General features: G+C 46.8%; 1 protein-coding gene and 1 long non-coding RNA gene across 2 annotated transcripts in view; one reads left to right on the top strand and one right to left on the bottom strand.

The window, feature by feature from the left end:
- Nucleotides 1-15,298, bottom strand: part of psmf1 (proteasome inhibitor subunit 1) — a 187,014-nt gene extending 171,716 nt beyond the window's left edge. Inside the window, exons 1-3 of the mRNA XM_041203798.1 lie at nucleotides 15,148-15,298; nucleotides 11,946-12,098; nucleotides 10,192-10,274 (exon numbers count right to left, since the gene is read on the bottom strand). Of these exons, the coding sequence (XP_041059732.1) occupies nucleotides 10,192-10,274; nucleotides 11,946-12,098; nucleotides 15,148-15,276 (365 nt within the window). The 5' untranslated portion in view covers nucleotides 15,277-15,298. The remainder of the gene's footprint in view (nucleotides 1-10,191; nucleotides 10,275-11,945; nucleotides 12,099-15,147) is intronic.
- Nucleotides 15,299-15,592: 294 nt separating this feature from the next.
- LOC121286812 lies at nucleotides 15,593-24,019 on the top strand. The gene is made up of 2 exons (XR_005945070.1): nucleotides 15,593-15,795; nucleotides 23,852-24,019. It is a non-coding gene; the product is annotated as an uncharacterized LOC121286812 (long non-coding RNA).
- The last annotated feature ends 1,293 nt before the right edge of the window (nucleotides 24,020-25,312 follow it).

The following is a 25,312-nucleotide window of genomic DNA, read 5'->3' as shown; positions in this document are numbered from 1 at the left end:
CCAAAGGGAAGGAGGTATGAGATACAGAACAGGCCAGAGTTGGGCGTACCAAATGAAAGATGGGATTCATTCTAACATAACTAGACCTTCCCATTTATTTGGGGAACTATATCCTTTATCACACTATGGGTTGACAATTCTCTACTTATCAGCATTGTAGGAGCACCTTTGCCACACATACTGCACCAGTTCAAGAAAGAAGCTCACCACCATCTTGTCAAGGGCAATTAGGGATGGGCAACAAAGTTGGTCTTGCTAGTGATGCCCACATCCCGCGAATGGATAAAAAAAATGTTTCCTTCATGTGTGTACACATCCAAGGTTATTGGAAAACAATGCAGTAAGGTGTGAAATGGATAGTTCCAGAACAGAGTGGTTACAGATACACCTTGGTTTAGACCAAGATGATCTCACTTCCCATTCTTGGACTGTTTGTGGACAGTACTTGTTTCACAACTGGCTCTGGCTCTGGGACGGAGGTGGAGCTGGGAAAATCAGCTTGAGATCCCTGTCACCATGCCAGAAAGTGCAGTCCAGCACACCACCAAGTGAGCACAGCATCAATGTGATGCCTGTGGAGTTTGCAAAGCTAGCTTGCAGCCCAAGAGTGGCTATTCAACAAGGTACCAGGGGTGTTTGGGCTCACGGAAGCACCCCTCAGTGAGACTCAGTGCCTTTGAGGAATCAGCGCTTCGACTCCTTTCAAAGAAGAAGCCTGCAGTTTGATAACAATTCCATTTTTGCCAGTCATGCCCCGGTGCGTAGCCCTTCCAGCTCTGTGCCAGGAGGCTGTCAGTCCAAGCCCAACTCCACAGACTTGAGCACAAACGCTTGGCTGCCACTCCCAGTGCGGTACTGAGGGCATGCTGCACTGTCAGAGATGCCATCTTTCAAATGAGATGTTAACTCAAGACACCATCTGTCCTCTCAGGTGGATGTAAGATATCCTGAAATAGGGATGTGCTCCTCTCGGCCAGACCAATATTTACGATAATTGTCCCTCGCCCAACATCGCTGAAGCAGCCGATCTGGTTGCTAATCTCGTTGCTGGAATCTTGCTGTGCCCAAGATGGGCTGCTGACTTTCCCTATATTATAGTAGTGACTCCGCTTCAAACGTATTCCATCAGTTAGAAAATGATTTGGGACATCTTTAGGTCATGAGAGGTGCTGTAGAAATTGTTAACACTTTCTTTAACCTATTTACAACTGTCTAGTGCCGTTTATGACGTATGTGCTCTCATTCTTGATCCAGTGAAAGCCAAACTATGCTGTCTGATTGCTGGACTGCTGCCATAGCCAGCCTCTAATATCGAACACTCCTGCAGAATGCAGCATTCTGGGTCCACCAAAATGTTAAAGCCAGAGCTGCTGCAGAGAAATCAGCAGGCTGCGCTGGGAGTGGAATGATTCTGACATGCAGCAGTACCATTCCTGACTGACAAGCAAGCAAATTACCGTTACATACATAGGTGCTGCAGTGCTACTGTGAGCACCGATTTTGCTTCCAATCTGTCTTTCTCAAGTGATGAGATCCTTTCAGGCCCAACCTGCCAGCTCAGGCAATAAAACACTTCCTTCCTCCTGGGTTTTACTTATATTCCTCATGACCCAGAGGGAGCACATTAAAAGCTTTATTTCCTTTGGACTTCAGTTAAAATGCAGCAAAGGTCAAAAGGGCTGCCCACTTAGCCCAGGCAGCCTGAGAACATGTTGAAACTCCTGAAAAATAGGAGCTGGGCATTTGGAGAGAGTCTGGTAACTGGTTTACAGCTACTCCTGTGTCCAGAGTAAAATTATGTTAAAATTAGAGCCAGGCCAGTTGGAGGGAAATCAGGAAGCACTTTTGCCACACTAAAGAGGTTGGGGGGTGGGGGCAGTGGTACAGGTGTAGGTGTGGGTGGAAAGTTAAACTTTCAAGACTGAAATCAATAGCTTTTTTACACAGAATTCTACAGTACAGAAACAGGGCATTCAGCCCAACTGCTTTATACAGGAATTTATACTCCACACAGGCCATCTCCAACCTTACTCTCTCACCATCCCAGCATACCCTTCCATTCCTTTCTCCATTGTGTACGTCTCTAGCTTCCACTTAAGTACATCTATACTATTCACCTTAACCACTCCACATGGTAGCAAGTTCCACATTCTCACCAATCTCTGAGTAAAGAAGTTTCTTCTGAATTTCTTATTGCATTTATTAGTGACTATCTTATATTTCTAAGTATTTTACATTTAATTTTGGAATTGGCCAAAATTGAAAACATCTCTACTCTATTGAAATCCTTCATTATTTTTTAAAGACCTCTACAAAGTCACACCTCAGTCTTCTCTCTTTGTTATGGCCAGATATCAAGGGATACCGAGAAAATGGAATTGAGGGGCAGAGCTGGTACGATCAAAGAAAATGCAGAACTGGCTCAATGGGCTGAGTGTACTGCAGCGAGACCTGGACTGTGTATCAGCAGCGCATATGAGCACTCGAGAAATTCCATCAGAAATACCTACGCTGTATCCTCTGGATTCAATGGGAGGACTGTCGAATAAATGCTAGTGTCTGTGCTCTTGAAGCCAACTCCACAAGCATTCAGGCAAAATTCCTGCAAAATCAACTTCAGTGGACTGGGCACTGTGTCCATATGGCCAAAAAGCATCTTCCCATCCCATCCATAAGAAACAGGCTCCTGTTTCTCAACTCTCAAAAGATCAGTGTTTCAAGGGAGGGCAAAGAAAACGCTTCAAAGACACTCTGAAGCTCTCCTTGAAACACAACAGCATCGATGTCAATGACTGGGAGGAGCTTGCTACCAACCGTTCAAAGTGGTGACAACTTGTCCATCAAGCTGCACCATGCTTTGAGTCACAAGGATTTAATGATGAGGGCAAATGACAGCAGAGAAGGAAAGAAAAGGATGCAAATCCTGAACACCAGGTCCCACTGCCTCAAGGGACATCTGCCCCATGTGCCCAAAGTTCTGCGGGTCAACAATCAGCCTGCTCAGTGACATGAAGACCCATGGCAGAAACATAGAGCGCTGAGCAGACGGCATCCTCGAATTGAGGGACATGCAACAATGACAACGCTGTTACCAGCAAGGCTAATATTTGTTGGGTGCATCCCTTTCCCCACGTTATTCCCACCCTCTAAACGGTGTTGAATTCTTTCTGTAATACCTCGTGTGAGCAGAGGCTACGTCAGTAGGTTCTTCAACAGCAAGGAGGAGATGTTACAGTTTAGTCTAATCCTGAAGCAAAAGCAAAAAAGTGCAGATGCTGGAAATCTGAAATAAAACCAGAAAATGTTGGAAATACTCCACAGGTCTGGCAGTGTCTGTGCAGAGGGAAAATGAGATAATGTTTCAGGTCGATGACCTTTCTTCAAAATTGGGAAAAGTTAGAAATATAATAGGTTTTAATTAGGTCAAATGGAGAGGGTGGAAAAAGAACAAAATGGAAGGTCTGAGATAGGGTGGAAGACAGGAGACATTAAATGACAAAACAGTTGGCAGGACAGAAGCAAAGGGGGTAGTGATGGGTTTCTCTTGGTCTCACCTTCCATATTTAATGGATCAGCCTCTGCCATTTCTGCCAATTCCAGTGTGATGCCACCACTAAACACATCTTCCCCTCTCCTTTCAGTATTCCAAAGGGAACTGTTGACACTGCAACCTCTCACCACCACCCTGTCCCCTTCTCATAATGCCTTTCTATGCAAATTCAGGAGATGCAACATTGACCCTTTTACCTCCTCTCCTCATCATTCAAGGCTCCAAACACTCATTTAAGATACAAGAAGCGAAGAAGAGTCATACTGACTCGAAATGTTGACTCTGTTTCTCTCTCCACAGATGCTGCCAGACTTGCTGAGTATTTCCAGCATTTTCTGTTTATATTTTATATTAGCCTAATCCTAAAGAACATCCAAATGGAACGAGCTTCCTGGGGGACAGGAACCTTGGTGGAGTTCGGATCCCTATCTAGTCTACCACCCAACCTCAGACCAGCAAACTCAGCACACAATAGGAATCAAACCACCTGTTATGTATGAATCAGTACCACACAGGGCAGTGCTTTGACCCACTTGGCCTCTGGAGTGTAATTAGTCTGGATATATTTTTGATCCAAGTTAAAATTGAAAAGGCTTCTCCTCAGGGAATGTAAGTAAAAGAAATATCTGGTATCACTGAAGAGATTGCATGACTATGTCATGCATAGTGATTATGTTACTGGACCAGTGGTCTAGAGACATGAGCTCACATCCCAGAGATTGCAGGGCTCTGAGATGCAGAGGGATCTAGGTGTCCTAGTGCATGAATCACAAAAGGCTAGGATGCAGGTACAGCAGGTAATTAGGAAAGCTAATAGAATGTTATTATTTATTGCGAGGGGAACGGAATACAAGAGTAGGTAGGTTATGCTTCAGTTATATTGGTGAGACCACATCTGGAGTATTGTGTACAGTACACAGGGGGACACAGTGATGTAGTGGCATTGTCTCTGGACTTGCAATCCAGAGAACCAGGGTAATGGTGGGGACCAGGTTCAAATCCCACCGTGGCAGATGGTGGAATCTGAACTCAATCAATAAAAATCTGGAATTAAAAGTCTAATGATGACCATGAAACCATTGTCAATTGTCATAAAAACCAATCACTAATGTCCTTTAGGGAAGGAAATCTGCCATCAGATTTCCGTCAAATGGCCTACATGTGACTCCAGATTCACACAATGTGGTTGACTCTTAAACGCCCTCTGAAGTGGCCTAGCAAGTCACCCAGTTGCATCAAACCATTAGAAAGACAATAAGGAATGAAACAGGACGGACTACTCGGCATCAACCTAGGCACCGGAAATGACAACGGCAAACTCAGCCCTGTTGACCCTGCAAAGTTCTCCTTGTGCCAAAATTGGGAGAGCTGTCACACGGACTAGTCATACTCACAGAATCATACCTTACAGATAATGTCCCAGACACTACCATCACCATCCCTAGGTATGTGGTGGCACAGTGGTATACAGTGGGAGGGAGTTGCCTTGCGAGTCCTCAACATATGCTCTGGACCCCATGAAGTCTCATAGCATAGGGTCAAACATGAGCAAGGAAACCTCCTGGTGATTACCATGTACTGTCACCCCCTTCAGCTGATGAATCAACTCTACTCCACGGTGAACACCATGTGGAGGAAGCACTGAGGGTGGCAAGGTCACGGAATGTACTCTGGATGGGAGACTTCAATGTCCATCATCAATAGTGGCTCGGTAGGACCACGACAGACCGAGCTGGCCAAGTCATAAAGGACATAGCTGTTAGGCTGGATCTACGGCAGGTGGTGAGGGAACCAACAAGATGGAAAAACAGACTTGACCTCACCCCCAGTAACCTGCCTGCCGCAGATGTATCTGTCCATGACAGTACCGGTAAGAGTCACCACTGCACAATATCCCATCTTCATACTGAGGATGCCCTCCATTGTGTTGTGTGGCACTACCACTGTGCTAAATGGGATAGATTTCGAACAGATCGAGGAACTCAAGACTGGGCAACCATGAGGCGCTGTGGGTTATCAGCAGCAGTAGAATTGTACTCAATCACAATCTGTAACTTCATGGCCCGGCATATCCCCCTACTCTACCATTACCACCAAGCCAGGTTGTTTCAATGAAGAGTGCAGGAGGGCATGCCAGAAGCAGCACCAGGCATACTTAACAATGAGATGTCAATTTGGTGATGCTACAACACAGGACTATTTGCCTGCAAACAGCATAAGCATCAAATGACAGACAGAGCTAAGTGATTCCACAACCAACAGATCAGATCTAAGCTTGACAATCCTGCCACATCCAGTCGTGAATGATGGCGGACAAATAAACAACTCGCTGGAGGAGGAGGCTCCACAAATAGCCCCATCCTCATTGATGGGGGAGCCCAGTACTTCAGTGCAAAAGACAAGGCTGAAGCATTTACAACAAGCTTCAGCCAAAAGTGCTGAGTAGATGATCCATCTCGGCCTCCTCCGGAGGTCCCCAGCAGATGCCAGTCTTCAGCCAATTCGATTCATTCCAGGTGATATCAAGAAACAGCTGAAGGCACTGGATACTGCAAAGGCTATGGGCCCTGACAATGATTCGGCAAGAGCAGTGAAGACTTGTGCTTCAGAACTTGCCATGCCCCTAGCAAAGTTGTTCCAGTACAGCTACGACACTGGCATCTACCCAGCTATGTGGAAAATTGCCCAGGTATGTCCTATACACAAAAAGCAGGACAAATCCAACCCAGCCAATTACTGCCCCATCAGTCTACTCTTGATCACCAGTAAAGCGACAGAAGGGGTCATCAACAGTGCTATCAAGCAGCACTTGCTGAGCAATGTCCTGCTCACTGATGCTCAGTTTGGGTTCTGCCAGGGCCACTCAGCTCCTGACCTTATTATAGCCTTGGTTGAAACATGGACAAAAGAGCTGAGCTCCCGAGGTGAGGTGAGAGTGACTGCCCTTGACAACATAGAGCATTTGACCGAGTGTGGCATCAAGGAGCCCTAGCAAAACTGGAGTCAATGGGAATCGGGGGAAAATCTCCACTGGTTAGAATCATTCCTAGCACAAAGGAAGATGGTTGTGGTTGTTGGGGGTCAATCATCTCAGCTCCAGGACATCACTGCAGGAGTTCCTCAGGGTAGTGTCCTCAGCTCAACCATCTTCAGCTGCTTCATCAATGACCTTCCTTCCATCATAAGGTCAAAATTGAGATGTTCGTTAATGTTTGCACAATGTTCAGAATTATTCGCGACTCCTGAGATATTGAAGCAGTCCATGTCCAAATGCAGCAAGACCTGGATAATATCCAAGCTTGGGCTGACAAGTGGCAAGTAACATTCACACCACACAAGTACCAGGCAATGACCATCTCCAACAAGAGAGAATCTAACCATCGCCCCTTGACATTCAATGGTATTACCATCACTGAATCCCCAACTATCAACTTCCTGGGGTTACCATTGACCAGAAACTGAACTGAACTAGCCATATAAATACTGTGGCTACAAGAGCAGGTCAGAGGCTAGGAATCTCTGGCGAGTAACTCGCCTTTTGGCTCCCCAAAGCCTGTCCATCATCTTCAAGGCACAAGTCAGGAGTGTGATGGAATACTCCCCACTTGCCTGAATGAGTGTTGCTCCAACAATGCTCAAGAAGCTCGACACCATTCAGGACAAAGCAGCCCACTTGATTGACACCACATCCACTCCCTCCACCACCAACGCACAGTAGCAGCAGTGTGCACTGCAGGAATTCACCAAGACTCCTTAGACAGCACCTTCTAAATCCACCACTGCTACCATCTAGTAGGACAAGGGCAGCAGACACATGCAAACACCACTACCTGGAGGTTCTCCTCCAAAGCTATTTTTAATTCCTCTCTGGCCTCGGGGAAGGTGCCAGAGGACTGGAGAACAGCTAATGTGGTTCCGCTATTTAAGAAGGGTTGTAGAGATAAGTCAGGGAACTATAGGCCAGTGAGTCTCACGTCAGTGGTAGGGAAACTATTGGAGAAATTTCTGAAGGAGAGTATTTCAGCAAAGCCTTTGACAAGGTCCCACGTGGGAGACTTATAAAGAAGGCAAAGGCACATGGGATACAGGGTAATTTGATAAGGTGGATTTAAAATTGGCTTAGTTGTAGGAGACGGAGGGTGATGACAGGAGGATGCTTTAGTGACTGGAAGCCAGTGTCCAGTGGCGTACCACAGGGATCTGTGCTCGGTCCCCTATTATTTGCCATTTATATAAATGACATCGATGACTATGTGGGGGGTAGGATTAGTAAGTTTGTAGACGACATAAAGATTGGCTGGGTGGTTAACAGTGAGGTTGAGTGTCTTGGGTTACACAAAAATATAGATAGGATGATCAAATGGGCAGAAGGAATTTAACCCTGTAAAGTGTGAGGTGATACACTTTGGAAGGAGTAATTTGACAAGGAAGTATTCAATGAACGGCATGACACTAGGAAGTTCTGAGGAACAAAGGGACCTTGGCGTGTGTGTCCATAGATCTCTGAAGGCGGAGGGGCATGTTAGTGGGGTAGTGAAAAAGGCATATGGGACACTTGCCTTTATCAATCGAGGCATAGATTACAAAAGTAAGGATGTCATGTTGGAGTTGTATAGAACCTTGGTGAGGCCACAGCTGGAGTACTGTGGGCAGTTCTGGTTGCCACATTATCGGAAGGATGTGCTTGCACTGGAGGGGGTGCACAGGAGATTCACCAGGATGTTGCCTGGGATAAAACATTTAAGTTATGAAGAGAGGTTGGATAGACTTGGGTTGTTTTCATTGAAGCAGAGAAGACTGAGGAGCGACCTGATCAAGGTGTACAAGATTATGAGGGACATAGACAGGGTGGATAGGGAGCAGCTGTTCCCCTTAGTTGAAGGGTCAGTCACAAGGGGGCATAAGTTCAAGGTGAGGGGCAGGAGGTTTAGGGGGGATGTGAGGAAAAACTTTTTTACCCAGAGGGTGGTGACGGTCTGGAATGCACTGCCTGGGAGGGTGAAGGCGGGTTGCCTCACATCCTTTAAAAAGTATCTGGATGAGCACTTGGCACGTCATAACATTCAAGGCTATGGACCAAGTGCTGGTAAATGGGATTAGGTAGGTAGGTCAGGTGTTTCTCATGTGTCGGTGCAGACTAGATAGGCCGAAGGGCCTCTTCTGTACTGTGACTCTGTCATTCTGTGAAAACACTCACCATCCTTAACCATCCTGCCGTTCCTTCACTGTCGCTGGATCAAAATTCTGAAACTCCCTTTGTAACAGCACAGTGGGTGTACCCACACCACATGGGCTGCAGCTGTTAAGGAAGACGGCTCACCGCCACCTTCTGAAGGGCAATTAGGGATGAACAATAAATGCTGACCTAACTAGTGATGCCCACATCCCACAAATGAAAAAGAAAAAAAGTATTGGTCTTCTTATTTAAGGAAGGATGTGAATGTGTTAGAAGCAGGTCAGAGAAGGTTTATCAGGATAATACCTGGATTGGGCGGGTGGTCTTATGAGGAGAGGTTGGACAGGTTAGGCTTGTATCCACTGGAGTTTAGAAAAGTAAGAGGCGACTTGATTGAAAGAGATAATATCCTGAGGGGTCTTGACAGGGTCAATGTGGAGTGGATGCTTCCTCTTGTGGGAGAACCTGGTACTAGGGACCACTGTTTAAAAATAAGAGGCCGCCCATTTAGGACAGACATGAGGAGAATTTCTTACTCTCAGAGGGTTGTGAGTCTTTGGAACTCACTTCCTCAAAAGACAGTGAAAGCAGAGTCTTTGAATATTTTTAAGGCAGAGGGAGATAGATTCTTGATATGCAAGGGGGTGAAAGGTTATCAGGGTAGGTGCGAATGTGGAATTGAGGTTACAATCAGATCAGCCATGATCTTACTGAATGGCAGAGCAGGCTCGAAGGACTGACCGGCTTATTCCTGCTCCTAATTTATATGTTGGTGTGATCCCACCATAGCAGCTGGGGAATTTAAATTCAATTTGTTAAATAAATCTGGAATAAAAAAATTGACTTTGTGATAACGACCATGAATCTATATGATTGTTGTAAAAACCCATCAGGTTCACTAATGTTCTTTCAGGAGGAAAATCTGCCATCCTTACCCCCTACATCCTTACCCCGTATGGCACACATGTAAATCCAGACCCACAGCCTGCCCTCTAAAAAGCCCTAACAAGCCACTCAATTGTATTCCAGAAGGCGGCTCATCACCGCCATCTCCACAGGTACTAGTAATGGACTATAAATATGCCCCAAATCCTGTGAATAAATAAAGGATGGATGGAGCAGGCTTGATGGACCAGTTTAGATTTTAAAAGCCTATAAACTGGAAGAGGAGGGGAATACTGAAGGAGCTCATTTGAGGTCCTACAAAAGAATGAAGTAGAAACAAAGCAATGAGTCTTAATTTCAACACTATAAAAATGTGGGAATCAGAACAGTGCTTTGAGCAGGAAGTCAAGGGTGGTATTTGGCATTTAGGGGAATAGTGGAATGTTAAAAGGAAAACTGACCACCATTGTATAAATAAAGACCCCAATACTCGTCACAATTGCATCCCGCCATTATCCTAATTGTCAAACTGGATGCACTGTGCATTTCTGTCAGAAACCAACCCTTCTTGCGTATTTACCTGTCATATTGCTGTAGGTGATCTGAGCTGATATAGTCATCTAAATTCACTGTCAAATCTACAACCTGTTCAGACTGGCAATTCTGAAAAGAAACAAAAGCAACAGAATGATTAGATACAAGATAAAAAAGATAGACAGGGTTGAGAAAGGCTATTCAGTCAATCTCATTTCATTCATTCAGCCTCCCAATCAAACTGCTTTTCTTCCCCTAGCTGATCTTTCTATCAAGTATTCAGGGCACCAGCCCCAAATTTTCCCTTTGCTGAGATCTCCTGAGCTATTGTCCTATTTCAGGAGTGTTTGGGTTTCTCCCTTCTTTACCTGTACAGTCTTAATTGCCTCTACTTGGTCCCACCTTGTCTCCTTCACTCATGGATCAAAAACTCAAGTCGATTTAGTCTTTCCTCACAACTCTTGTCCTTTGAGACTACACCACCAAAACTTGCATTTATATAGCACCTTTATCATTGTAAATCCTTGGAGCGTTATTAATGACATCAAACCACAAAAGGAAATATCAGGGCAAGTGACCAAAAACTTGCTTAAGGAGGTGGGTTTTAAGGAGCTTCTTAAAGGAGGAGATAGAGAGAAGTGAAGAAGCTTAGGAAGGGAATTTCAGAGCTTAGCAGCTGAAGGTTTGGTTGCCGATGGTGGTGTGATTAAAATCAGGAATGTGCAAGGGGGCCAGAATTGGAAGAGCACAGAGATCTCAAAGGGCTTTACGACTGGGTGGGATTTCAGAGATAGGGAGGGAGGGGAGGAGGCTAATGGAGGGAATTGAAAACAAGAGTGATATTTTTAACATTTAGCTTTTAGGCTCATGCTATTCTATGCACAATTTACAGGACTTAAATGTCTCCAAGACTGAACCGCACTCAGTACACAAGGTATGGCCTAATTATACAGTTCTGGTATGACTTCCCCCAACTTGCGTTCTGTCGCTTTGCCTGTGTACCACAAAATTCCATTTAATTTGTTGATTGCTGCCCTGGGATGACTGAACCATCGCAAGTTTACAATTATATTTTCTACAATACAAGAGAGTACTTTCCAAAAATACTTCACTGACTGGAAAGTGCGTTAGGACAGAAAAGATGGCATATTAATGCAAGTTGCTTTTTTTTAATTAATAGTCCTGAATCACTTTCAATTCATTGTTGTCTATTTCAACATCACTCACAGAATATGTATATAAGGCACTTTTTTAGGCCAATTTTAATGACCACTGGTTAGCCCAGCTGCTTTGCCTATTCACCCCTACCATTAATTTGTTATCGTCTATGGATCTGAATAGTTCGCAGTGTGATTCTCAACCCAAGTTGGTAATGTATACTAGGCACATTAGCGGTCCCAGCACCAAAAATAATTTGCATTTTTAAAGCACCACTAATGAAGAAAAGCACTGCCTCTCCATGACTGTGGTGCACTATCCCTCCTTGAATGCCTTGGCTTCTCTGCAGTCTTTGACATAGCAAGCCACAGCAGCCTCCTCCACAAAATCCTCATAGCTATCGGTTCAGCCCAGTAGGACTGCACTCATTTGATCCCACAAGATAAGCCAGCCTGCAATGGCTTCTCTTCCTGTCACTGTACTGTTACCAATGGAGCGCCCAAAGAGCGTTCCACTGGGCCATCAAAACAGGGCTCGCAATAAGCTCCATGCCAGTGGAGTCTAATGGGTTTCAAATCTGCCTCTACACGTTGTGGAATACAATAAAATTTCATTCAAATACCAGATTAATTATACACTTACCATAACGTTAACGATCAGGCTGGAATCAACAGTGATTGCCTTTAACAGAAGTACTTTCTGATTATTAGCCGAGCTATAACGCAAAGTGTACAGCTCCTGATTGACATTCCAGCCCGTGGGTAATAGCTCTTTCTTCTTCTCATCAGTCGAGGCCTGCAAAGCAGACGCATACACAAAATCTGTTAGACCAACAAAATCTCAATATAAAATATCCATTAAGGATAAAAATTTAACTTCTGAATTATTTTAAATATTGCCTTTAATGCTACATTTACACTGGTGCATTGAAAAGGGAATTAAGCTGGATGAGTACCATAAGGGAGATAGGAATAGAAGGTAATGTTGTTAGGGCAGAATGAAGTAGGGTGGAAGGAGGGTTGTGTGGAGCATAAACACCAGCATACAGCGGTTGGGCCTATTTCAGTGCTGTAACATTCTGAGTTTGGAGTTGGTGTGAAGCAGTTTCTTAGAAAATTACAAAAACTCAACAGCACAGAACCAGATCCACGCCGATGTTGATCCTCCATGCGCCTCCTCCCACTCGAAGTAGCTCTTCCCACCCAGCCCTGATATCCCTCTGATCCCTTTGCCCCCATGGATGTGTTAAACTTCCCTTAAATACATCAACGTTCTCTGCTCCAACCATTCCACTTGGGAGAGTTCCGCATCCTAACCGGTCTGTGTAGAGAAATTCCTCCTAAATTATTTACTTAATCTGTTAGTGACCACCTTATATTTAAGATCTCTTGTGGAGAAATTGATTACCAGTGCTATGTGCCTCTCGGCTGTATGGTCGTAGCCAATTAAATTCTCTGCACACATTTCAGTAGTCCAAGCTTTGGCGTTGCTAAACTTTCTGAACTGAGGTAAGCAGGATCTACCTATTTGCCAGCTGCAACTCAGTTGGTAGCATTCTCATCTGAGTCAACAGGTTGAGAGTACAAGCTCTAATCCTGAGAATTGAGCACATAATCCAACCACTTCCCAATGAGGAAGTCCTGCATGATCAGAGGTGCCACCTTCTGGGTGAGGCATTAAACCAAGGTTCTGTCTACCCTCTCAGGTAGGCATAAAAGATTCCATCGTATTAATTCAAAGAACAGGATCATTCTTCCTGATGTCCTGACCAGTACTTATCCCTCAATTGTCATTAAAACAGATTTTTGGCCACTTATTACTGTTTGTGGGATCTAGCTGTGCGCAAATTTGCTACCCTGCTACCTTCATTACAACTACATTTTAAAAGTACATCATTGGCTGTGCTTTAGAATATTTTTATGACTATTAACTTTTGCAATTGAACAATTTGTTTTTAAGTGCTCCCTATGATTTCAAGTATCACTGGCAGCAGCTGTCCTGGAGATTCATCTTTAATTCCTAGAGACTCCAGGACAATTCATTTGAAAGACTTGCATTTATATAGCACCTTACACAACAACCCAAAGCACTTTAGCCAATAGAGTACTTTTATGATGTAAGAAATACAGCTGCCAATCTGCACACAGAAATCTCCCACAAACAGCAAGGTGGTATTTTATCATGGCTGGGGATTCCACCCCCCATCATATTAAAGGTGTTCTATAAACAGAAACTGGATAGCTTGGCTTGAAGATGATTTAAGTGAGGAGGGGGACAGTGGCCAGGTTACCGGCCGAAGCAGGTCATCACATTTGTCTCCGGGGGGTGTTTAGGGACGATTGTAGTGAAGTGTGGGGAGAATCTCACGGCCTTCCCAACCAACTGCGTTTATTATTGTGGAACTGGGGCTGCTCCACCTGCCTGGCTCAGGTGAGACCTACACACCTGTAGGGGGGGGTCAAAGGTCATGGGAGGCGGGGAAGGGGGTTACAGGGGTGGGGGGGGGGGGTTACGGGGGGGTAGGGGAGGGTGGGGGGGGTTACGGGGGGTAGGGGAGGGTGGGGGGGGTTACGGGGGGTAGGGGAGGGTGGGGGGGGTTACGGGGGGTAGGGGAGGGTGGGGGGGTTACGGGGGGTAGGGGAGGGTGGGTGTTACAGGGGTAGGGGAGAGGGGTGGTGTTACAGGGGTAGGGGAGAGGGGGGTGTTACAGGGGTAGGGGAGAGGGGGGGTGTTACGGGGGTAGGGGAGGGGGGGGGGTGTTACGGGGGTAGGGGATGGGGGGTGTTATGGGGGTAGGGGAGGGGGGGGGGTGTTACGGGGATAGGGGAGGGGGGTGTTGTTACGGGGCCGGGGGGGTGGTGTTATGGGGCCGGGGGGGGTGGGGTAGGGGAAGTGGGGAGGAGGGGGTAGGGGAGGAGGGGTTACAGGGAGGAGGGGTTGCGGGGGTCGGGGAGGAGGGGCTAGGGGAGGAGGGGCTAGGGGAGGAGGGGTTGCGGGGGTAGGGGAGGAGGGGACTGGGGGTCACGGGTGTAGGGGAGTGGGGGTCACGGGTGTAGGGGAGTGGGAGTCACGGGTGTAGGGGAGTGGGGGTCACGGGTGTAGGGGAGTGGGGGTCACGGGTGTAGGGGTCACGGGTGTAGGGGAGTGGGGGTTACGGGTATAGGGGAGTGGAGGAGGGGGAGGGGGTGGAGGAGGGGGAGGAGGAGGGGGAGGGGGAGGAGGAGGGGGAGAGGGGGGAGGAGGGGGAGGAGGAGGAGGAGGGGGAGAGGGGGAGGAGGAGGGGGGGAGGGGATTAGGGAAAAGTGGTGTAGGGGAGGGGGAAAAGTGGGGTGGGTGGGAGGAAGGGGTGTAATGGGTGGGGGGATGGGGTGGGGGGTGGGGGGGTAGGGGAGGGGGGTATGGGGTGAAGCAGGTCATCAGATTTGTCTCCGGGGAGGGGTGTTTAGGGGCGATTGTAGTGAAGTGTGGGGAGAATCTCACGTCCTTCCCAACCAACTGTGTTTATTATTGTGGAACTGGGGCTGCTCCACCTGCCTGGCTCAGGTGAGACCTACACACCTGTAGGGGGGTCAAAGGTCATGGGGAGGGGGTGGGGGGGATGGAGAGAGGGGGCGGGCAAGGGGAGGGAGAGAGGTAGGGGAGGGGGGGTTAGTAGGGGAGGTTAGGGTAGAGTAGGGTAGGGTAGGGGGGTGGGGTGGGGGGGGGTCCGGGTCGGGGACAAGGCCGGGCTGATCCTTCACTCCGGCTGATGCACTTTCGCTTTCTGCTCCCTCCGCCTCTCAGCTCCCGGAGGCCCAGACCGAGGCCCAGTCCCCCTCCTCCGGGCCTCGGGCCTTGCGCTCACCTGGTCCCCGGTCCCCAGGCACTTGAATCCGGCCCTGACCAGCTCCCAGTGGATAAAGCAGATCAAGGCGTCCTGGGGAGAGACCACATCCCGGGCCACCGAGTGATAGAGAAGCTCCAGGCCCGCCATGGTTACCGGCTGGAGGAGGAGGGGGGGGGGGGGGGGGGGGCGGGGCTGTGTACGGGGGGGCGGGGCTGTGCGGCTGTGGCGGGGCAGGGGGCGGGGCTGTGTAGGGGGCGTGGCGGCGCGGGGGCTGGGCTGTGCGGTGGGGCGGGGCAGGGGGCGGGGCTGTGGGGCGGCGGCGGGGCAGGGGAGGGGGCGGGACTGTGCGGCGGGGCAGGCGGAGGGGCGGGGCAGGGGGCGGGGCTGTGCGGCGGGGCAGGGGAGGGGGAAGGGGCGGGACTGTGCGGCGGGGCAGGGGAGGGGGCGGGGCCGGGCAGGAACGCGCAGGGAGAAGCCGGGAGCGCGCGCGCGCGCGCGCCTCGGGCCAGGGCCCGGTCACCCCAGCAACCGGTGGCCTCAGGGTTGGCAGGTGAAAAATTCAGGTCCAGAAATAGAAAAATGACCGAAAATAACCGCGTGGAAAATAAACCCCGGATCAGACCGAGTGAGAACAACGGTCAGAACAAAACGAACCTCCAGATAATGGTAATAATTCAACTGCACGTTAATTAACTCCTCACATCCGGGTTACTATCAGCTGCTCGCGCCCCTTGTCTGGAGGGTGAAGAGGCTCCAGTTGGTCATTTACCCAAAACTACAGCAGCTGCTCTGGGGAAGGAGCAGAACAAACTTTACCAGGACCCAGAGCTCAGGGTTATGTCACCAAAGGCTGAGGCTCTTGGGGTGTTTTACTTCCCTCAGGGAGGTGCAGGGATTGAGGTTGGGGGGGGGGGACAGGTTGGATGTGGGCAGGCTGCTCCCACTTGAGGCAGGTCCCCGGGTCCAGGGTGGTCGCAGTTCAGTCCAACCGGGGAACGAGGAGATGCCTCTTTACTCGGGGCGGTGAGAATGTGGAGCTCACCACCGCAGCGAGTGTCTGAGGCAAAGGGAGCCGATCTCTTTCTTCCAAAGGAATTTAGGCAAGGTACAAGGGTGTAAAAGGAGGGGTAGCACCTCTCACACGTGGCTCATCCTATTATTGGTCCACACTTTCACCCAGGTCTCCCCTGTGGCTCCACGTTGTTAACATGCAACAGCTAGTCAACCGTCCCAAGGACGGGCCGAACCAGATGGGGATAGCCGCCGGCTCTTCTGCCCTCGGTGACTTAGTTATTGTAACACCTGCCCCTTCACTTCCTCTCTCCTCACCGTCCAAGGGCCCAAACGCTCCTTTCAAGTGAAGCAACATTTCACTTGGATTTCCCCCAACTTAGTCTACTGCATTCGTGGCTCCCAATGTGGTCTCCTCTACATTGGAGAGACCAAACGTAAACTGGGCGACCGCTTTGCAGAACACCTGCGGTCTGTCCGCAAGAATGACCCAAACCTCCTGTCGCTTGCCATTTTAACACTCCATCCTGCTCTCTTGCCCACATGTCTGTCCTTGGCTTGCTGCATTGTTCCAGTGAAGCCCAACGCAAACTGGAGGAACAGCACCTCATCTTCCGATTAGGCTCTTTACAGCCTTCTGGACTGAATATTGATTCAACAACTTTAGGTCTTGAACTCCTTCCTCCATCCCCACCCCCTTTCTGTTTCTTCCCCCTTCCTTTTCTTTTTTCCAATAAATTATATAGATTTTTCTTTTCCCACCTATTTCCATTATTTTTAAATCTTTTATGCTCCCCCCACCCCCACTAGAGCTATACCTTGAGTGCCCTACCATCCATTCTTAATTAGCACTTTCATTTAGATAATATCACCAACTTCAACACCTATGTGTTCTTTTGTTCTGTTGTCTGTGACATTTTTTGATGATCTGCTTCTATCACTGCTTGTTTGTCCTTACAACCACACCAACCCCCTCCACTTCTCTACCCCCACCCAACCACCTCCCCCGCCCCCCCCCCCCCCCCCCCCACACACACACACACACACACACACACCTTAAACCAGCTTATATTTCACCCCTTTCTTGGATTCACTCAGTTCGGTCGAAGGGTCATGAGGACTCGAAACGTCAACACTTTTCTTCTCCGCCGATGCTGCCAGACCTGCTGAGTTTTTCCAGGGTAATTCTGTTTTGACTTAGTTATTTGTCCGCCCTGGTACGCAAAGACTGATTCTGGCAGACTGGGAAAATGAAACCAGTCTAAGGTGCAATAGTCTAGAAAGCAGGTCAGTACCATGTCGTGGAATGCATCGAACTCCACAAGACAAAGAAGACATCCTGGTCAAGCCCTGCGGCAATGGGCGAGCAACGTAGCAGGAGATAGAGATTCACTGGGAGTTGTAGCCATGAACTTGCACAGATGCTGCTCAGGCCATAGGGTCGTTTTTCACTGAAAGGAAGCAGAAGTGGAACTCGGCAGCCCCCTGAGTGACTGAGCAGCTCACCTCTCCAGTATGAGGAAGGGACCAGAAAAGGTGCCCTAAGCATTGTCTGCTTTACCTCCCTAGCCACGAGGCTGCAGCTGGCAGGGAACCCGTCAACACAATTTTAAGTCAATTTCTTAAAAGGAAGTAAAGGTGACACCAGTCACCACTGGTGCATGGAATGTGTGCACCCCTCAAAGACAATGCCACAGATGACAGACCTGAAAGAAGAACTACTCATGTCGGTAGACAGCTGGCTAGGTACAATAATCAATCGCTGCCCTCAGCGAGACTTGTCTACCTGAGGAGGGTCAGCAGAAGGAAATCAGTGCAGGTTGCACATTCTTTTGGAATGCGTATGGAAAAGAAGAATGGTGCAAAGCTGATGTAGGCTTTGCCACAAAAGGACTATTCATTCGCTCGGGGGGGGGGCTGCCGAGTTCCACTTCGGCCTTGTGATCAGCACAAAGAAAACTGAAGGAATGTACTAGCCTACTCCCGGAAAGCCCTATCTCAAACTCAAGGTTTCAGTCCATAACTAGAACCTGTCATTGGTGGATAAGTTCACTTATCTCAGCAGCACACTCTCTCGAGCTGTCTACATTGATGATGAGACACATTCAAGAATTGCCAAATCGTGTGTAACCTTCGGTAGATTTCAAACATCAGCCTGGGAACAGAGAGGAATAAGTCTGCCTACTCCCGCCTGCTTTGCTCCACACATGCGAAACTTGGACTTGTACCAGCATTATGCCAAGAAGCTCAACTGCTTTCACTTGAGCTGCCTTTGGAAGCTTCTGCAGATCAGATAGCAGGACAAAACACCCGACACTGAGGTGTTCACCCAAGCTGGCATGGCAAGCATCCATACCATATTGAGACTGTCACAACTGAGTTGGGCTGGTTATGTAGCCAGAATACCTGACACTCACTTACCAAAGCAAATCTTCTTTCGAGAGATTGAGTCTGGGTGCATGCTCATGGTGGTCAAAGGAAGTGCTATAAGGATACTCTGAAGGCTTCACTTAGGAGTTTTGATATCAATTTTGAGTCCCAGGAGAAACTCGCCCACATCGCTGCTCCTGGCGCAATCAAATAAAAAACGGTGCAGCCTCCTTCGAAAGCGCGTATCAGAGGCAGAGAGAAAACGCAAAGTCAGGAAATCCCAAGGCAGCAGCTCATCCAAAACTCAATCGTCTGCGGTGCCCTGTTCTACTTACAGCAGATAGGCTTTAGCAGTCACCTACATACCCAATAGAACCCTACCAAACCACCCTTGATAATGAACGTGGTCACCTTCACCTTGAAGAATGAACAAGAAGCCCCTTCAGCCCTGCAATCTGCTGAGATCTCTCTGCTCCTCCGATTCTGGCCTTTTATGCATCCTCAATTTTCACAACGCCATGGTCAGTGGCCATGCTTCAGCTGCTTGGACACTAAGCTCTGCAATTCCCTCCTTCAGTCCCTTTGCTTCTCCACTTCTCTCTTCACTTCAAGGCACTTCTTAAAACTTACCTCTTTGACCAAGCTTTTGGTCATCTTTCCTAATATGTCCTTATGATAGTCAGTATCAAGTTTTGTCTGATTTATGCTCCTGTGAAGGGCCTTGGGACTTATTTTTTAACTATGTTAAAGTTGCTATATAAATGCAAATTGGTAACTTTTTTAATTTCTTCTTGTAAAATTATGATGAACAGTTTTATGATCAATCTTTTAATATGAACTTTTCTCAGCAAATTATTTTTCTGCAGCTAATCAGGTGACCAACTGGATTCATATGCTCATATATGAAAATTCAGCTGATTTCTGTTCTGAGTTTCTGTCTACCATGTGACTACAACCAGGAATAACAGAATAAAAAAAGCTTTAACCGAATTCTTCTGGGTTGTAAAAAGAAAATGTTCCACAAAAGTATTTTGCCAGACCAGAAGTGGAAGGTAAATTAGACGGGGAGCACGTAACAGTGTTTCCTTCCTGTTTAGTTTAAAATGAATGGAGATTTATTATAAAGAGATGAGCAAGAAATCAGCAATAAGTAAATAAGCATACAACTAAATATGATTCTGTAGCAATTTTCAAAGGGCAATTGGATATGCACTTGAAGATGACTAATTTGCAGGGTTGTGGAGATAAACCTGGCCAGTGGGACTAATAAATAGCTCTTGTGAAAAAACAGCATAGACACCACCACCTGCAATTTACGGTTATCCTCCTGCAATTTACATTTATCCTCCTCACTATTTACCACCCTACCAATTTTAATGTCATCCACAAACTTCTTGATCCTACTCCCTACATTTAAGTCCAAATCATTTATGTACACCACAAGCAGCAAGGGACCCAGCACCGAGCCCTGCAGAACCCCACTGGAAACAGACTTTCAGTCACAGAAACATCCCTCCACCATCACCCTCTGCTTCCTGCCTCTCAGCCAACTTTGGATTCCACGTGCCACTTTTCCTTGGATCCAATGAGCTCTTACTTTCTTGACCAGTCTGCCATGAGGGACTTTATCAAAAGCCTTGCTAAAGTCCATGTGAACCACATCAATTGCATTATCCTGATAAGAAACTTGAACTCTCATTATTAGTCCAGTAACATAACTATTACCACATCTCACAGTAAAAAATATGACACATAAGGAGAGGTGGTGGCAAAATGGTATTGTCACAGGACTAGTATTCCAGAGACCCAGGGTAATGCTCTGGTGACCTGGGTTCAAATCCCACCACAGCAGCTGATGAAATTTGAATCCAATAAAAATCTGGAATTAAAAGTCTAATGATGATCATAAAATTATTGTTGTAAAAACCCATCTGGTTCACTAATGTCCTTTAGAGAAACAAATCTGCTGTCCTTACCTGGCCAACATGTGACTCCCAATCCACAGCAATGTGGTTAACTCTTAAAATGCCTTCTGAACATTGGCAATTAGGGATGGGCAATAAGTGTTGGCCTAGTCAGTGACACCCACATCCCATGAATGAATTTTTAAAAAAAGCCCCTTACTGAGTTCTAAACCCTGTGTTAGAAAGAAAGGCAGCAAAATCATGATATATCAAAGAGAAAAAAGTGTTCATTTCTATCACCATTTATGATTTGTTTTGCGTGTGACTTTGTGTTTATTTTTGAGCGGTGCCACTTTACACAAATTTGAAAACAACTGGAATAAATTGAGTGGGCGTAATGTCCGTCACCATGGAATGAAACACAATCCAACAACAGGGGGCAGTCTTTGTGCATGAAATTAAACCACTGTTCCTATTAGCCCCAGTGACTGGAGCCTGGAGGTGACTAACTCTGTCAAGTTCATACATAAAAAGAAGCAGTTTGAAGACTTTGTGCAGGTTTAATTGTTAACTGCACACTCAAGTTAAAGTCTTCCTGATCCAATAGAGGTATTTAAAATGAATAAGGGATCTGATAGGGTAGGGGCAGGCAATGTTTCCTTCAAACTGCTCGATTGCGCAGCAATTGTGAAGTTATCATGCAATCTGCTCACAAGCCATCATCCTTAAGATACCGTGCGCGGCTGCACCAAAACTTTTAAAAGGTATCAGGCATTGAGCAGGCTGTAGAGAGTAAAGACAATTTGGAGGTGCCTTTGGAGATAGGGAAACTGTCTCCTCTGGGGGAGAAATCCAGAAGAAGAGGCACAGTCTCAGAATTAGAACTAGGCCACTTAGGAGTGAAACCAGGAAGCACTTTTTTTGCACAAAGGATAGCAGAAATCTGGAATTCTCTTCCTCAAAAGGCTGTGGATGCTGTGGTCGCTTGTAACTTTCAAGACTGAATTCAAACTGGTTATCTGTAATAAAAGCAAAATACTGCGGATGCTGGAAATCTAAAACAAAAACAAAAATACCTGGAAAAACTCAGCAGGTCTGACAGCCTCTGCGGAGAGGGATACAGTTGACGTTTCGAGTCCGTATGACCCTTCATCAGAACTAAGACATATAGAAATGAGAAGAAAAAGAATAATAATGTTTGCCAGTTCTGACAATAGCTCACAAACCTGAAATTTTGCACTGAATTTCAGCAGTTGGAGACGAGATAGGAGGCGGGAAGACTGGCAAAATGGCAGGAGGAAGCTTTAGGTGGCATGCCTGACATCTTTATGCCATTTACCAGTGGCAGAAAAGATGGCAGACAGCTGGCCCAGAGCCCAATTAAGCCACATGTGGGTTCCCACCTCTGCAGGACTTTGTCAGCAGCAGATGTTAAACCAAGATCCCAATTTCTCTGTCAGGTGGATGTAAAAGATCATGCGGCACGGTTTCAATGAAGAGCAGGGGAGTTATCTCTGGGATTCTGGCTGACAGTTATCCCTCAACCAGAAATACTGAAGAAAAACGAATTAGCTGGGCATCATCGCTTTGCTGTCCGGGGGAGCTTGCTGTGCGCAAATTGGTTGTCGCGTTTCCTACATTAGAGCAGTGACTATACTTCAAAGATACTTTATTGGCTGTGAAGCGTTTGGAACCTCCTGGGATTGTGAAAGGTTCTATATAAATGCAAGTCTTTCTCGCAATCTAGCAGCCTGGGATAATAATCCAGGCCATGTGAGTTATTCAAAATAGGTGAAACTTAATACCCAGGATGTAAAGATGAAAATCTAACCCCAGATTGTAGGAACAGGTTGTCATTCAGCCCCTTGAGCCTGTTCCTCCAGTTAATTAGTAAAGTAAAGACAAAATATCGCAGATGCTGGAAATCTACCTGCCAACACATGGGGATCCTCAGATGAAACCTAGCAACCTCCCAGAGGGCTCTGGGTGGTGAGGGGGGCGTATATTTTGGCCAGTCCATGGCCGATGGAGGGGCCCCTGGTGGCAGTGGCTGCTCCTATAGCAATGGTGCTGATTGTCCACTGAGACCTCCCAACAGCCCTCTGCTCCACCATGCCCCAAATGCCAGGGCCTGCCTTCCAGGTTCGCCTACCCACGACTACTCTTTGAGGACACAGGCCATCGATGAATTGTCATGCTGCAGCTGCAGCCTCAGCAATGGACACAGATAGCGGTGGTGCTGCTGAACTGCAAGCCCTGTCCTGCTATCCACTGAAGCAGGGGTGCCCCCAACCCCACTTTTGGCGCCAGCAGTGGGACTTATGTTAATTTCGCAAAATTCAACCCATTAACTGTTGTCTCTTCACAGATGCTGCCAGATATGCTGAGTATTTCCAGCATTTTCTGATGCCTGTCTGATTTCCAACACCTGCAATAGTTTGCCTTTACTTACTAACAGGCTCAAGGTTATGACTGACATCCTGTTCCTACAATCTGGGGTTAGGTTTTCATCTTTACATCCTGGGTATTAAGTTTCACCTGTTTTCAATAACTCACATGGCCTGGATTGTTATCCCAGGCTGCTAGATTATGAGAAAGACTCACATTTGTATAGCACCTTTCACAACCTCAGGACATTCCAAACGCTTTACAACCAATAAAGTACTTTTGAAGTATAGTCACTGTTCTAATGTAGGAAATGCGGCAACCAATTTGCACACAGCGAGATCCCACATACAGCAAAGTGAAGATGACCAGATAATTAGCTTTTCTTCAGTATTTCTGGTTGAGGGATAACTGTCGGCCAGAATCCCAGAAATAACTCCCAGCTCTTTTATGTCCCTCTGAGAGAGAAATTGGGATCTTGGTTTAACATCTCATTTAAATGTCCAGGAACATAACCACTATGCTGCTCTACACGATTGAGTCCTTAACACAAAGCAACCCATAATTTTGCAATATGTCAGCAGTCTCACTACAGAAGGGGCAAATATTACAATGCTGGGTAACTTGCAGTTTCCTCTATTATGCAATCAACAAAGCTTGACAATTATATACTTCAGATAATATGTAACAGAATCTCCAAGAATTACTTTACAGGAATAGTACATCTTGTATTTTGAAGAAGAGCAAGGGAGTCCTGGCCAATATATATCTCTCAACAAGCATCACTTAAAAAAAGCTTAGCTGCCCATCATCATATTGCTGTATTTGGGAGCTGGCTGTGCACTTTGGAATGTCCCAAGATGTTGAGAAGTGCATGTTTGTTCATTCCTGAAATATTAAACAAAAGGCGATATTGAAAAGGGTTAAAGCAGGTATCAGCTGGCTTACCAATGACCCCTGCTGGGAAATGTTTGTGTGTGTAAGTGAGTAAATGTGTATAGCTGCCTTTGGCTTTTCACTGGATTAATACAAATAATTGTTGGCTCATCTAGGTTCCAAATGAAGAACACCTGTACTTTTAGGGGTAAAGAAAAGAGCATCCAAGAATCTTAGAGATGAAATAAATCATCACGCTGCCAATACAAACTACCCACAGAAGCCTGTACTAAACATTTACTGGGTAGTATGGAAAATTAAAGAAACAATAGGCTAAAACGCTACAGATTCTTCAAGAGTTTCATCATTTCTCCAGCTTCCTTAAGGATGATTGCATGTCAATGAACAGAACCAACAACTATAACTCACATTTATATACCATCTTTGATACAGTAAAATGTCCAAATGCACTTCTAGGAGCATTAACAGGTAAAATTTGACACCAAGCCTCGAAAGGAGATATTAGGACAGGTTCAGAAGCTTGGTTAATGAGGTAGGTTTTAAAGAGTGTCTTAAAGGAGGAGAGAGAGGCAGAGATTTAGGGAGAGAATTCCAGTGTTTAGTGCCCAGATAGCTGAAGACAAGGCTGGGAATGGTGAAAGGATTAAAATCAGGAATTCTCAAAAGCTCAGAAAAAAACCTTGCATTTATACCTTAGGCAGTCCTCTTCGGATGGAGAATGACTTGCTTCTGGTTCCGTGGGTTCTAAGAAGTCTGCTAAATTCAGTGAGCAATCTGCAGACTCTTCCACGTATGGGGTAGGTGGTGCTTGCAGGGTTGGGTAGATGAGTTGTTTGGAGGTTTGTGTGCTCCCTCCAACACCTGGACTTCACCTCTGCATGTTCCCGACGAAGTGCCTTCCTGAATAAACCACTTCTGGTCAGTCACATCTCCCATGAGTTGACAGGTATGTTTGGCCTCTTCAAGGATGCTTTGAGGACATCCCTAAAGCTTTTCCGCTATCCTCCTGAGAGTGTCTTGCCACGACCAAGTTCAGAATAGAGCAATTGCTTTGGGAGTCTGTTGGCAAGCTTGTGAACAACATAACCCAGCCAGCGGAGCTGCTTTTGAGTGATTAGCACCTCAATGCAACATAGCTTGGGAGTGGACAATGCTTTTAGGCCGCATTTATAGTGTTTTTCACAACCAATGCATGTCTCAAAGCACTTTACACCCAATGGATTACTTTTGTAGTGTAGTTTGTGTTGTAATGTAGGAAATGCAGCAGCCAATTTGCCCAGAAGCAAGCTCCCACAAACAGGAATGGGAGAATGACAAAATAATCTGTTTTTTGTGGAAAAGTGATGATATTTATGCTGTTTAAGGGGGGGTGGGGCAGGTGAAGCTGGATAGATAGCCAGCGATAGGTGGGGGCAAAGGAGGGATTGACAAAGATGTCATGAACTCAAGGATATCTCTCCTCCTTTAAGGGCAGGTTTTTCCGGTCCACCCCCGCTCGCCGATGCATAAGATGATGTGGGGATACATCGGGCGTGTGTCCCACGTCATTTAGATTGTCAGTTCGGCTGCACGCCTGCCAAACTGTCCACGGCCTATTAAGGCCATTAAAAAAACCA

The sequence above is a fragment of the Carcharodon carcharias genome, chromosome 14, assembly GCF_017639515.1.
Source record: "Carcharodon carcharias isolate sCarCar2 chromosome 14, sCarCar2.pri, whole genome shotgun sequence".
In the NCBI taxonomy this organism is placed as follows: domain Eukaryota; kingdom Metazoa; phylum Chordata; class Chondrichthyes; order Lamniformes; family Lamnidae; genus Carcharodon; species Carcharodon carcharias.
This window is presented reverse-complemented; position numbering and strand designations above follow the sequence as displayed.